At 39.1% G+C, this 15,108-nt stretch overlaps 1 protein-coding gene across 1 annotated transcript in view; it reads left to right on the top strand.

The window, feature by feature from the left end:
• Nucleotides 1-15,108, top strand: part of RSL1D1 (ribosomal L1 domain containing 1) — a gene marked incomplete in the record, with an annotated part of 148,289 nt that overhangs the window by 56,814 nt on the left and 76,367 nt on the right. The window contains 3 exon segments of the mRNA XM_044089178.1: nt 1,532-1,670; nt 7,345-7,493; nt 7,585-7,686. Of these exon segments, the coding sequence (XP_043945113.1) occupies nt 1,532-1,670; nt 7,345-7,493; nt 7,585-7,686 (390 nt within the window).

The raw sequence follows: 15,108 nt of genomic DNA, 5'->3' as shown, positions 1-15,108 counted from the left end.
TTTCTCCGTGCTAACTAGTTTCAGTTCTGATGAGATCTGCAGTAGCTGATTAGCAGCATACAGACTGTCCTGTTCACCAACTGCCAGATCCCTTGCTAAAACACTTACTAACCTTGGTACTTGGCATTCCAGTCACATTAAATTCTGTCTAGAAATGTCCTTCACTACTTGCCAGATGTCTTTTATCCTTCTTACCAGCAGTCTTTTATACTAGAGTTACAATGCTCCCAGGTTTCGCATGTGGCTTCATTGGTTGCCTTATTCCCTGTGATATATATTTGATCTGGTAGTTGTTTGGTATGGTACTATAAAAATACGTTGTGCTGTACACTGGTTTTCTGACAGAGTAGCATTACTGACTGCATTTCCATCAGTGGTGGTGTGGGAGGAAGCGGTAGCACCTTAGAGTTAAGTAGGAAAGCGTGGAACGGGGACTACTCATTTCTTGGAAAGGGAAATGTTGGTAAGTGGAGCTCATGGAGTTGTATTAATAGTTTAGGGACATGCAGTTTGGAGGAATTAGGGTGTAGAATATGTTTGCATGTTACAAGAACATGCCTGATCTGAACTGAAGTCGGTGTAACTTTGGCCTTGGTTCAGGTATGTATGTTCTGGGGCACATGAGGCAGTAGAGCCCTATATTGTGTTTTGAGTTTCACAGTATTTCTTTTACAAATAGCACTTTATTTTTTTGGCATTGCAGGATTTGCCATTACAGGCCTTGTGTTCCTGAAAGGGAACCCAGTTTAAGGCCTGTGAAGCCTGTTTCACCCTCACAGTGCAGTGCATTTGAAATCTGCTTCCTTGAAAGCATGGCAAAAGTCTTGGGCTTTATTTCTCCTTGCTTTAACGTCTGCCCTTTTCTAGCCGGTGTACTTGTCATTTCTTGCTTTTCTGTATACAGTACATTAGCCTTTGCTTGTATAGTCATTGTCCATTTATAAATTAAATTTTTACTGCAGTGTTTTTCACTTGTATGTTACTTTCTTGCTGTGTTTGTCTAATTGTTCTGAGTTATATTATGTTTCACCTTTGTGACATGTAGTATAGTGTGTTTGTTCCCCCTGATTACACCCTAATACAGAAATGCGTCTTTCTCTCTCTCTCTCTCTCTCTCTCTTTCTGGAAGATTCATGGTTAAAAAAAGAAATTAATTTAAATACAGTATCTACTTTTGTTTTGTTTTGAATGTCTACTTTGCTACCAAAGTGTTAGTGTTTGGTTTTTAGTCTTTTACAACAAGAGAAGTTTGTGTTTCATGCATTAGTGTATTTACTAGTAGGAGGAAAGCTGTATTTAAAACAAATTGAATCACTTTTGAATAAAATGTTTTCTTCTTTGTACTTTAGTGTAACTGGGTGTGTCATATGCAGAATAAGAGAGTAACTAGTCCTTGTTCTGGCTTCTTTATTATCCTTCCCCTTTGAAAGGCATTTCATGACATGTAAAGTACAGAGGAGCCAGAACATGATGGTTAAAAACTGTAGATGCACATAAGTCTTATAAACACATTGTTTGTTCTGTTATTCAGTTCCTTGCCCCACGCCATTCGACCAGAAACCACAGACGTTTGCTTATTTACCAGAGATGAAGCTAACATGACTGCGGAGCAGACGGAAAAATTTTACAGGCAACTTTTGGATCGGCACGGAATCAAACAAATTACGCGGGTAAGAGAATGCCAGCTCCGTTGCTAAGAAGCTGATTGTGCACTCCATTACATGTGCAATACATTACATTTTTAGAAGTTATTACTTGAAGTTATTGTATGTGTTCAGTGGTTGTCAGCTGTGAATTCACAGCATGCGATAGTGAGGTAATGCCTCAGTGCAGACAGCTGTCTAATATGCAACTAAATTTTTGTATTGCAGAAATTTGTTACTTTCCATGTGTGATGTCCGCAAATTGGCATGGCATAGGTACTAGATGGCTGTGGGAAGGCTTCACATCTTGCCCTTTGCTGTTACTTTGTAACTGTTGTAGTAGAACTAATTCAGTTGGTGGATGGATAGCCTTGGGTAGACTGTTTCCACCTGTAGGTGGATCTTTGGAAAAGAAATGTGGGTTTGTAAGAGTGAGGTGTGTGTGTGTGTGTGTGTGTGTGTGTGTGTGTGTGTGTGTGTGTGTGTGTGTGTGTGTGTGTGACTAGAGAGGAAAAATAATTACCTGAAATGGAACATGTCTGATTCTTGAGCAAGCAGAAGTTTAAAATGTACTGCTGGTCTTGTGAATGAAACTCATCATTGTCACTTATGGCAGCTGTATTGGACGTTTTGTGAATGAAACTCAACAGTGTCACTTATAGCAGGTGCATTGGATGTTTCACTTTAAATATTTTTGTACGTCATACCTAATTCTTCTAGCACTTTTATTTGCTGGATTATATTATGGCATCACAGTAGAATCAGAAGTATTAAAGTGCTAAAATGTATTTTTCTGTTTGTCTTAAGGTGTTGTAACCGAAAAATGTAAAAGTGGAGTTGAGGTGCTTTGTGCATCAGAATAAAAGGGATAGAAATTTGACTGCTAGAGTGCTACCATTTGCAGTGTCACATTTGTAGGTGGTTATTAAAGATAATACAGTCACTGCACTTAGTTGACTTTCCCCATGATTTTATAAGCAGTGATTGAACCATATTGAGACCATATACATAAGTTGTGTGTCATTGCATACTATGTTGGGCAGCTTTGCATTTTCAAAGCCTTATATCACTAAAAATGGAGATGGACATAGTATTTGTTTATAGTGGTATTATTTGTTTATAGTGGTATTAATTGTTATCTGGAAGATCATGTTTTAAGGCTGATTCTTACAAAGGATGTGTCCAGCTCATTTTATCAGGTTTGGTTTAAATGTGTTATAAATATATCAGGCTTGATGATGTCACACGAGTTTGAGATATTAGACTAAAATTAAAATAAAGATGATTTTATTAAAAAAAAATCGGTAGTAGTTTGGAGGTAAATCAAATATAATTTTTTGCTGGCTCTCAAATGAGATGTGTGGTGGTTATGGGGCATAGGCAGGAATTGGTTATAAATTGTGAGATCATCTGTGCAAGTTATTCCTGGCAGTGGAGGGTGATCGAGTTGGTCGATCATGGTGGGGATCCAAGTACAGACCCCTTTCTTGGGTCTCTTGCAATAAGGATGTTGGGAGTAGTACCGTATTGTGTCGTGTCTTTTGAAGAGAGAAAATTTAAATCATTGCACTAATTGTCAATCTAGCCCTGTATAAATAAGATGAGATATGAAATACAGTAATATGATGTGATCACAAAACACAGCCTTGTTGAATTCTTCGATTTTGTCCTTTAGTACTGTTAGATGGAACTAGTAAAGCAATATTGGGTTGTGTTTTGGCCTTTAGTGATGCCATACTGGGCCTCTGACTGAGCCCATTGGTCTAAGACAATGGTGTCCGTAGATTTGAGACAAACTTTGATCAGCAGGGACTGTTCTGCAAGTTTAGACACCGATGGCAGTAGTACAATTGGCTGCAAGTGATCTTGGAGTTAAGTTTGGACATTTAAGCAGAGGGGTAGTTATTTACCAATAGTCCATGACCTGGATAAACCCTACATTACCTGAATGCAGAAGTGGATTATTGCTGTCATACAATGACATTCTGTAAGAAAAAAAGTTTCTAAATAATGCCATTATGTATAAAAAAAAATTCAAGTTATTAAATTGTCTGGTTTGTAAGGGACATTAGAGCAGCACTGTGAGGTGTGTGGGATTCCCTCAACTACTGGTGGAGAAGGTTCCAGAGCTGAAGAGCTTAAAGGTAAAACTCACGATGGTACCTGGAAAAGAAAATTATAAGGGACTAACTAGGCAGTAGGGGACCAAACCTTCCATAAGTTGTGGGGGGCAGAGTGTACAGGATTAAATTAAATCAGCAGTATGACTTTAAAGGAGATAAATGATCGGTAAGGTTCAGGAGTTTTGCTCGGTCTTGTGTGCTCACTCATTTTCTTATGGTATGTTCTCCTAACATAAATACATCTCCCAAGCTGGAATCACTTTTCATGTTCAACACATCAGATTGGTTTGAGGAAACTTTAGTTAATTTCAGTTGAGCAGGGATGAGAAAGTTTTCTTTGATCCCAAGAGTGTCCATCATCAACCCTTCCTGAATGAAATGCTACGGTGTGAGCAATTCTAAACTGCTTTTATGCGCTTCTGTTTATTCTGGAATGCTTTCTTCCATTTACTCTGTATTTTTTGGGGACGTGCTAGTCAGAAACAAAAAAAAATGCTTTTAAGACTCTTATCTTGTACATTTCTTCAAGCATTTACTTTTATTATGCCCATCCTGACCATATTGTGAATAATACATATTTTTCAGGTTGTACTTGAATATTTCCTAGCTCTTCACAAGTGAGTACAAAATGAGAATTGCCACCTAAGTTAAGGATAGCCACAAAACCTTCTTTAGCTATATCAGAAACCTCATAAGGAATGCCCAACAAGGCTCTGAATAATACCAAAGTAACACCAAGTACTGAATGCTGAGAACATAGCCAGCATATTACCATAAAAATTCAGCTCAGACTTTACCCCCTTATCTTCACCTCGTTATCCCTCCGCACATTAATATGACTATGCCAACCCCCCATCACCTCTGATCAAGTCCCAAGTGCTCTCCAAGGCTAAAAATACTATCGGTGCCTATAGAGTTGATGCATCAGGCTGTCTTCTAGTCAGCACGAAACATTGTCTGGCTGATTTTTTTATTAAGTTTATTGAGTCTCAGCCTCTCCACTGGATTCATATCGGGTATGGAGAGCAGCTGTAGTCATCCCACTTCGCAAAGAGGGAGCTAGTATTGATCGGGGAAACTGTAGACCCATAGCCTCACCAGTCTTATCTGCAAGGTAATTGGGTGCATCATTAGGGATTTTCTTAGACGTAAAAAGTCTTCAAACCCTGGATCCAAACCAGTTTGGATTTATTAAAGCCATATCCTGCTTCCTAAACCTGATGGACTTTTTTGAACAAGTCACAGAGGCACTCGACTCAGGCAAGATGTTTCACACTGCATACTTTGATACTATTCCACACTCTGACATCATTAATAAGCTACTCAAACAAAATGTAAACCCCTATATTCTTCACTGGATAGTAAACTGGTTCACTGACGAAACCCCATCTGTTAGTGTTAGTCACACACTAAACCAAAAGAGTAGTTACCAATGGTGTGGCCTAGGGATCTGTATTGGGACTCCTCCTGTTTGATATCTACTTCAAAGCCAACACCAAGGGCCTGTGGCTGTTGAAGTTCGCTGATGACTGCCAACTAAGACCTGTCATAAAAACCCTAGCTGTCCACCAGATTCTCGAAGAGGGTCTAACCTGTAGTAACATGGAGCTTAGATCATGCTTCAAACTAAATGCCAAGAAATGAAACATATCTTAGCAAACCCAGCCACTGCCGTTATGGACTTGTGCACTTTCATTGACAGTGAACTGTACTTTGACTGCCACATTACCAGTGGTACCAGTGGTATTAGGAAGTCACTACGGGAATATCTTCTAGATCCAAGGAAGTGATCACCCCTCTACACCTCCCTTATCAGACCATTTATCAAGTAAATGTCCTCTTTGTTATGTACTTATCAAATCACATGGTCCAGTGTTTCCTTGCTAATACAGTCAAGGGCGTGTCTACCTTGAGCTACTCTGAGTGCCTTAAAGTGCTCTGACTCTTTTCAGTGTCCTGTCCGGAGTGCTCTGACTTTTCAGTGTCCTATCTGTTTTTGAGAGAGACATCTGCCTGGCCTACAGAACCACAAAGTGCAACTTCCTCGACATCCACAAAACTGTTAACACCCTAAACATCCACTCGTGATCTGATTTTTTTTTTACCTTTAATATGGACTTGCTGGAGTGATAGGTACCTAGGGATCTACCTCTTTTATGGGATATACTCTCTCCCTGAATGCTAATAAATGCTAATAATGTTTCCCTGACTCAAGTTAAATGCAACTTTGATAACTGGATGGAAAGTAATAATTACACTGCGGTCTGGTCTCTCAAGCCCTCATGGAAAGGTGATGTAACTAGTTTCAAAGGAATTCATCCTGTTGGGGACTGGAATTTATGTTTTAGTGAATTCATTGTGGGATCATGTTTCTTGGTTACAAATGGTTCACCTGATCTACAGCCTAGTATGAACTTATGAACCTATCAACCTAAATACCACCTTGGATCTCTCATAAAATTTAACCATAGGCCTAGTGGGATTAACCCAGTTAACAAAAGTAAATAGTCTTTGTCAACAGTTATTTATTAGGGAGAAAGTAGGAGTCTTCTAGTCTGCACTGTGACCATCACAATGTTTTATAAAGTGTTATTGTACTGGCGCACACAGAGTTAAATTTTTTGATTAACTGTCTTGATTTATACAAGTTTAGTATGCAGCCTTGCACTTTATGTTGTCTCAACAAGGTGATATGTGAATGGAGTTTTACAATGTTCCACATTAATGTGGATAATAATTGTGTGGATTTGTTAATCATACCGCAGAAGTCCCAGCAAGTCCTTAGTTGTTGGTGGCTTGAAAAGTTCAGTCTCCATTAGCCAGATGGTCATTGCAACTCTTGTACCTTACCTCTAATTACTGGGTGGCTGAATAATTTACTAATGGTCATAAAATACAGAGCAGCCGACAGTGTTTTAACTCGTATAATGACATTTGAGTCCCTTGTGCTGTGCAGAGAGTTATTCCATATGGGTGCTGTTTTGTACCTCATTTAATGCTAGAGAGAATTGTCTGTTTGGGTGCATTGATCCCTTCTCTGACATATTTTTAGTACTTAATTAGTGTTGCTGAGTTGGACAGGAACAGAGTTGTTTGTGGTACACTTGGTTCCAATTTTCTTGGAGGCACAGAAATTACAGAATATTCCCTAAAAACTTTTGTAGCTTAATGCATTTAGAGGCTTTCTGGGTTCTCTTGCTATGGTTTGGACTCTTGCAATGTGTGTTTGTTGTTTTTTTGCTGTAAAACTTTCAAGTGTTGTTTGAGACAATTTTGCACTGCATTCATTATTCAGCTGTTGACGTACTTGAAGTACTGTAGGCACAAGCTGTTTATCTTTTTATGCCTGCTGTGACACACACACACACACACACACACACACACACACACACACACACACACACACACACACACACACACACACACACACACACACACACACACCAGCAGAAGCAAAACATGGAGTTGTTTGCTGCTGCATGTAAGAGGTAATGGCTAACTCCATTTTTTTATATTTCACTAGAGAAAGCATTTTGTGTACATGGATGGAATCTTTGTTTTTGTTGTTTTTTTTCCAGATCATTCCATACAAGATATTAAAAACAGAATACAAGCCTTATGAATCAAAGCGTCGGCTGCTAAGCAGTTTTGATCTTTTCCTTTCAGACAGTAGGATTAGAAGACTCCTGCCATCACTTGTGGGCAAACATTTCTACCAAGCAAAAAGGTGAACTTTAATTTAAATGTAAATGAATACAAAATATTTTTGGAGTTTAGCTGTTTCTTTTTTAATAATACCTGTTTGCTTTCTGTTTTAGGGCACCTCTTTCTGTGGAGCTGACTGCGAAAAACCTCAGTAAAGAACTGAACAAAGTGATTCAGGGAACTATTCTTCCAGTGACTCACAAAGGTTGTTGTTAGTGAGTATCAAGCTCTTTTGAGAGCCATCAGTTGCAAAGATATATGGCTGTACATTTTGCTGTGAAGCTGGAAAAAAAAAACTGCTGAAATTCTTGGTCATGTTGAGAGTATGTGTTTGCTAGGCAGCTCTGGTAGCTTAGTGATGAGGCTTTGTTTGTCCTAAAGCGCAAAGTGATGATAGGAACAAGCTTTGTATGGAAGTACTTTTGAAAACTGATTATGCTATGTTACATTTGTTGGAATCTATTTCAGTAAAATGATCTGGAAGTGTGTCATAGAATTTACCGGGCACTTGGGGGATTTGCTGCATTTATGAGGCCACTCTATGTTGGAGTGGGAAGGCATACTTGGAAAAGTGTTAAGTGCAGATTATGTGGAGAATTGTATAGCATTTGAACATGTGTATCATAGTTTGTTAGCAAAATATGTCATTACATTTAGACTGCGGGCAATCAAGATGTTGAATGCCATTATGCCAATAATGTACCTATATATATCTCTAGTACCCACTGGGTCAACATACTTGATGTAAGAATGAAATGCCCCTCATCATTGAAATGAAGTCTGTAGTTCTGTAGGAGCATCATTTTCATGAATTAAGATAAAACGTGTACATAACTTGCTTGGAAGAAGGATGCATTATCCTGTCTGGTTGCTATAGCTAACCTGTCCTCCGATGAGATTATCCTGTCTGTGGTTGCTGTAGCTAACTTGTCCTCCGATGAGATTATCCTGTCTGTGGTTGCTGTAGCTAACCTGTCCTCCGATGAGATTATCCTGTCTGTGGTTGCTGTAGCTAACCTGTCCTCCGATGAGCAGCACCTCTCCTTTTCTCTGCTTGCGGTCATCCCTTCCACCTGTTTGAAGCCCTTTTAATGACATCAGTGGTATTGCTTTGCTCCAAGCATTCATGCATTTTTTCCATACAGTGACCACTCTGTCTTGGTCTCTCTCTTTCTCTCTCTGAAGTATTTACCATGTCCAACTTTTGAGTTATGTTTCCTCCTCCCACCTCAAGTCCTGTTTTTCTGTTCAGTGTCATTTGAAGTTCTGTTTCTCGCCTTTGGCACTCATATCTTGTCTATCCTTTCCCACCTGATTTGTAGTGACTGTGGCTTCACATTTTCCAGCTTTTCCTTGTTTCCTGTTCTAATTAATTCTCAATCCTGCTGGTGACCTGCTGTATATTTTTTGCTATTGTCATTAACTTACTGTTTCTTCCTCTGGATAGTCTCCAGAACTGGATTTTGTTTTCTGCTGCGGTGTTACCAGCACCTTATTCAGTGACACACAACTCCATTTTCCTTGTTATTGCTGTCCAGCTTGATAGCAGCTGCCATCATTTGCAGTTATTTGTAGATCGTTCTCGTGATCTTTTGCTTACAACTTGGTCCTTCCTTGCCTAATCCCGTTTCCCGGTTTCTAATGCATCGGTACAGTACTGCGTCTATCATTGTGAAACATTTTGTTGCCATCATCAGCGCAGTCTTCCCAATTGCATTATTTTTTTCAGACTGGCTTACTCTAGCCCAAACCAAATGTAATGGTTTTATGTCATCTGTCCACTGGTTAATTCTGTTCTCATCTTCAGTGTTATGTCTGCCAAATAGACGTTGTAGCATGCTTGTCACAGGACAGACCCCTGTGGCACACTGCTGATTACTTTTCACTGGACAGCCCCAGAACCCAATCTTCACCAATACCCGAGTAGTTTTTCTAGCATCTCCCAGCCATATTCATATTTTTATACTTCTTACCACCCATCTCTGTACTTTTAATATTTAAACCTTGTGTTAACCTTATTTATAAGTATCTATGAACGTGCTCTGTAGCTGACATCTTGACTACAGTACTAACATTTTCTGACCTACCTATTTCCTTCCCTTAGAATGCCTAAGCAGTAATCGCATGATCTATTATCTGTCTGATAAACCTACTAATATACCTATTTAGATGCTCAATGTTCAACATCTAATGCACAAGTATCTTTTATAGTTTGTCTTTATTTCATGTGAATATACACTAAATTTGCAAATGAATGTGCATTTTGATAATGTATATTACTTGGTGTCTGTGCATGTTACTGAATATCTGTTTAAAAATGTTTGTAATATGTTGGGGCTTTCCTCCCTGTGCCTCCGAAGAAAAGGGTTTTTTGACTAAACCCAGTCAGACAAACCCAGTAAACAAGAGCAAAATAAAATAAAACTCCTTATTTCACCAAAATGCTTTTAGACCCCTTTCTTGGGCAAAAGCACAACTGTAATATTCCATTAGGTTGAGATAATTTTTTTCTCTGAGTAACTGTTTGAACAGGGCCCCCTAAACCTTATCCTCTTAACTTACTAAGCTGTTTTCCACCCTTCCATTGTCTACAGTTCTGTGTTTCCTTTATTCACCTTATCTCTTCTATTCCCATAACAACATTCCCTGTGTTTTCATTGAATGCAAGGCTGCTTGCTCCCTGGCTAACTCATTCTCCCCTGCAAGAAAAAAAAAATCTTGTTCATTGAGTGTTTTCTTTTTTTTAGACCCAGTTTAACTCGTCTGATCTTGTTTGGCTTCTCCATGTCTAACTTTCTTGTATGTCTGACTTTTATGAACCCAATCCTTCCTCTAGAACTTTTATCCCCTTTCTCTAGTCCTTTTATTCCTTCTCATTTTTGTCAATATTTTCTAGGAGTGTTTACTTGGCCACACAGGTCTGTTTCCCCATGTGCATTTTAATATTTAGCTCTCTGTCATACCTTTCCTCACTGCCCTTTTGCAGTTTCCCATAATGTGTCCACCTCTGCGTGTTCTCCAGCCGTCTCCTGTGCTTTCCTCACTGTTTCTGAGATATTAATTTAACCATTTTCCCTTTGTCCGTTTCGTTTCTTCCTGTTTCTTTGTTAATGTTGTACTATACTGCAACATGTTGACTGCAGTCAGAAAGGACCTTGAATGCTTTCCCTTCCACATACCGTTACAACTTGGACCATAACGGTGCTGTCCTTATTATTATCTGCTTTGAAAATTTCACCTTATGTTTTACTTCCCACATTCTTGTTCACCCTTCCCACTCTGGCAGCTAGGGTACACCAGTCTGCTTTCTCGTAAGTTGATGTGCCCTGTTACAAACATACTTTTTTCTTTTTCTCATTTCCGTAATCTACCCTGAAGTATATTGGTCTTCATAATATTTGCATTCAGGCAGTCTTTAAAGTGCTTCTGTCTACTGTCTTTCCCTTCTGCTTATTCCAGTCTTGATTGCCTGAAATCTGATATTAACAAAATGTTCATCATATTGATCACTGCTACAGTAGCCTTCGCTGTATGGGTTATAGCCTGCATAACTTATAACAGCAGGCTTGCTTCCAAAGCTTCCAGGGTACATTTCACACAATCTAACCATCAGTCAGCATTAGCTGTGCTGACTAAAAAGACAGGTTTGGGTGCCAAGCCCTTCAGACCTTTCCTGCCATCGAAGAAATTTAGGATTGACAGTTGGCTTGTGCTGTTCCTTTGCTGGGCAGTTAAGTTCCTTTTGAGGAGAAAAAAAACTTCCACTTGAATAATTGGCTTCTTTTATAACATTTTCGTGTTCAAGAAAGTTATTTTAAAGCTGGGAGTTTGTTTTTTAACAGACTGTCACGAGAATGTATTGTACCGTTAAACAAGAGCTCTGTTTTCTCCTCTCCATTTAAAGACTGTTTTTATAAAGTATTGCAGTTATGTATAAAATATTTCTCTGCATACAGTCTTCCTAACAAATTTCTAAAAATGTCTGCTGACTCAATTGCCTACCTTGTCTCAATAATCATTAATAGATCCATCAAGGAGTCTTATGTCCCCTCCCTGTGGAAAAATCCTTTATCCTTCCTCTCCACAAAGGTGGCACCTCCACAGAAATCTCTAACTATAGGCCAATTGCTGTTCTTTCACCACTATCAAAAATTATAGAAAAATGTAGCCGTAAACAATAACTTCAATACCTCCTTGACAATAATCTTCTCTCTCCCACCCAACATGGATTCAGACCAGCTCACAGCGCTATCACTGCTCTACTATCCTTTACTGACACTGTCAGCAAAGCTCGTGACTCAGGAAACTATGTCTCTTCTCTGTTCTTAGATCTATCCAAAGTCTTTAATACGGTCTCCCACCCCCAACTGTTATCCCAACTATCTGTTCTGGGCTTAACCAAAACATCCTTACAATGGTTCACTAGCTATCTCTGCAACAGATGTCATGATGTCTGTCAAATGGAACTCTTAACTTCTCTCCTACTTACCTGCTAGCACTAGGGTACCCTAAGGCTCAATACTAGGTCAACTTCCCTTCAACATTTTTATTAACCATTTTAATACTGCCAGCAAACAAGCCACCCTAATTCAATATGCTGATGACTCTACATTAATCTGCTCTGCCAGGACTCTCTCTCGTTCTCTCTCTCTCATCTGCATAGTTTAACGCAAGAAGCATTCAATTCCATTTAGTCTTGGCTCACCAACAACCATTTGCTACTTAACCCAAAAAACTGTACTACTATTCTTACCAAAACACTTTTCTCCAGATGCCTGTAACTTTGCTATTACTTCTCAGAACAATGCCTGTGGTTTCACATACAAAACTGTTCAGTGAACAGTGAAACTATTGACAACAATGTTAAGTTTGACCTACATAGCAGCAGCATCATGAAAAAAAATAATCAAAAATTGGACATGATGTATAGGGCTAAGAAGTTCTTCTCCAACTCCACAAGAGGAACCCTTGCCACCACCTATCTCTTACCCTCCCTTCTGTACACTTCACCTATCCTAATCAATCTTTACTCTTCCCTCAAAGCAAAACTTAGTCAATGTTATAGTAAAGTAGCTAAATTTGCCACCGGGCAGGCCCACTACTGTTACCATTGCTCTGCTCTCAGGTCCTTAAATTGGCTTGAACTACTCCAGGTCCCTATTAGATAAATGAAAAATTAAAATCTCAAACGGCTGAAAAGTCGAAAATGCCATTATTAATAGGTGTTGTGGGGGGCTGTGCACCCACACCCCCACTAGTTATATATACCAACTCTGAGATCGCACTACAGTGAGGAAAGGGCAAATTTTCCAATCTTCACTGTACCGCAATCTCACGATAGAGATTTTGAAGAACAGCATTTTCGAATTGTCAGCTGTTGGACATTTTCATTTTTCGTTTATCTAATAGAGACCCAACAACCCCACCTTCTCACCTTTTAATCAGCTAACATTAACTCATAAAATACTGTACAACTCTTCATTTACACAAACTACTTCAACACTGTATTCCATCTCATGACCTATGCTCCTGTCACAAACCTCAAACATCTAATGGGGTTAGTCTGTACTCTCACTGTGTTGCCAAATCATGGAACAGCATCCCAGAAGTAATCAGACTTGTACCCCACTGCTATTCCTTCAAGTGTAAGCTGAAAGAACATCTAACTAATAATTGGATCTGCCCATGCCCCACGCGAACATCTAACTAATAATTGGATCTGCCCATGCCCCACGCTATCTTAGTACTCTCTTCTGTTCCCTTCTTCCTTACTCTTTGTAGACTTTCTCTTGATATAGCCTACTTCTCTTCCTGCCTTACCTATTTTCTAGTCTCACCTCACTTTAATTCTTTAATGTTCTAATGTCCTTTCTGTATATTCTTACATTAATCTTTCTTTATCCCAGAACTTGACTGAAATTTACTCTCTTGTTCTCCTGCCAGAAAAAGTATATGGCTTTTACGACGTACACATTAGAAACACTATTCTATCTTGTATATAATGTATGGTCAACTTTATTGATTGCCTTTATATTTTGCTTATTTTTCTTTTATTGTATTTCACATATTGTACTACTTTATTATTGTCTTAATATTTGTAAACCTTGTTAAATTTTTAATTCTGTTTGTGTACTGTGGAGCTTTTCTCCCCAAGCCTCCGCTGAAAATGGGCTCATACCCTGCAAACTGCTTTTCGCTGTGTTTTTATGTGAAAAAGTGAATCTCACAGACTTTAAAATTTCACCAACTTTTGCTGCTTGTTTTCCCCAGGAAAGAGGCACTATTTTTGGCTTCTCCTTGGAGCAAACTGTTGGTCCTTCTTTCAGTCACAAAAAGAAAAAGCTAAGCCAACAGCCTTTGCCACCACAGCAAACTAGCAGGCTGCCTCAGTCATAAGTGGGTGACTCTGCTGTGTCCATTTGTTGTACCTCAGATCAAGTCATCTTTTACCCTGGATCCCTCTGGTGTAGCACCTACAGCCAGTATAGACCAGGGGTTAGTTGCATCCTCTGTGGCTGTTGGGGTCCCCTTAGTGGGCAAGGGAGAGCCACTCTTGTCAGTCCTGAGAGAGTGACCTGTTTTGTCAGAATCTTGTTCCTATCCCTGGGGAAGCTGCTGCTGCCATTGTTAACACTTGGCCCCATTTTTCCTGTCAAATGGAAAACAAATCATGTATTTGTTCCTCAAATTTCCTTGGACAGGAATAGTTTACTGGGTTTAGCTCATAGCTCAGGGTTTAATTTAGACTGTTGACCCTTCTTTTACTGTAGTTTATGGTTAAAGAAAGAGGGATACCTCTTTTTATGGAGAGATTCAAGATTCTGAATATGGATAGGAAGAGGAATGAACAGATACAGGGCTTTCTCCTTAGATTTCAGATTCAGACTCTGAGGAGAGCTCAGTTTCTGATTTCTTCCTGTGTAGGGTCTATTTTTCTCTGACACTGTTTCCATAATGTACCAATATTTTCAGTGGGACAACACTGAGGTTTCTCAGTCTTTCAGAAAATACTGTTGTTACAGGAGGAGTTTCCAGAACATTCACCCATTCCTCCAGTTCCGTCAGCTTTGGAAGATGTGTGGTACTGCCTGCAGTTTTTCTGATAGTCCGCCAACTGCCCCCTAAAAAAGGCAGGTAAAAGATGTGTAAAATTCTTCATACATTTCCCAAGTCTGACCCAGCAGCTATAGCTTTTAGTTAATCCTGCTGTCGCTAAACATTTAGTTAGTTCCAATTGTAGCCTTTCTGATAAGGAAGGGAAATTAAGTAAGGGAAAAAATATAAGCTTCTACAACTTTGATTTTCAGAATTTTGAACTGTTAGGCTCATATGTTAAAGTTTGTTCTGACTAATTGTGAAAGTATGAGGAGTGTTTTGTTTGTAGTCTCTTCTTGTGAGGAAAAATCTGCTTTAAATAAGTAAATATTGTACAGACCACTAGTCATTGTTTACAGCGTGCTTGTATGACATAGTTGATGCTACTTCCAGGGCTATTGCCAGTTGGCCACTGGTACTGTGTTGAGGAAGTTTGCCTGGATGCATTCTCAGAACCTCTAATTTGATGACAAAAAATGAGATTTGAAATTTTCCTTTGGTTATAGATTTACATTTTGGCCCCTCTGCTGCAGGGATGATCA

Source organism: Protopterus annectens, chromosome 12.part0, assembly GCF_019279795.1.
Source record: "Protopterus annectens isolate FY-2018-M chromosome 12.part0, PAN1.0, whole genome shotgun sequence".
In the NCBI taxonomy this organism is placed as follows: Eukaryota; Metazoa; Chordata; order Ceratodontiformes; family Protopteridae; genus Protopterus; species Protopterus annectens.
The sequence above is the reverse complement of the archived record's forward strand: the minus strand, read 5'-3'. Positions and strand labels throughout refer to the sequence as shown.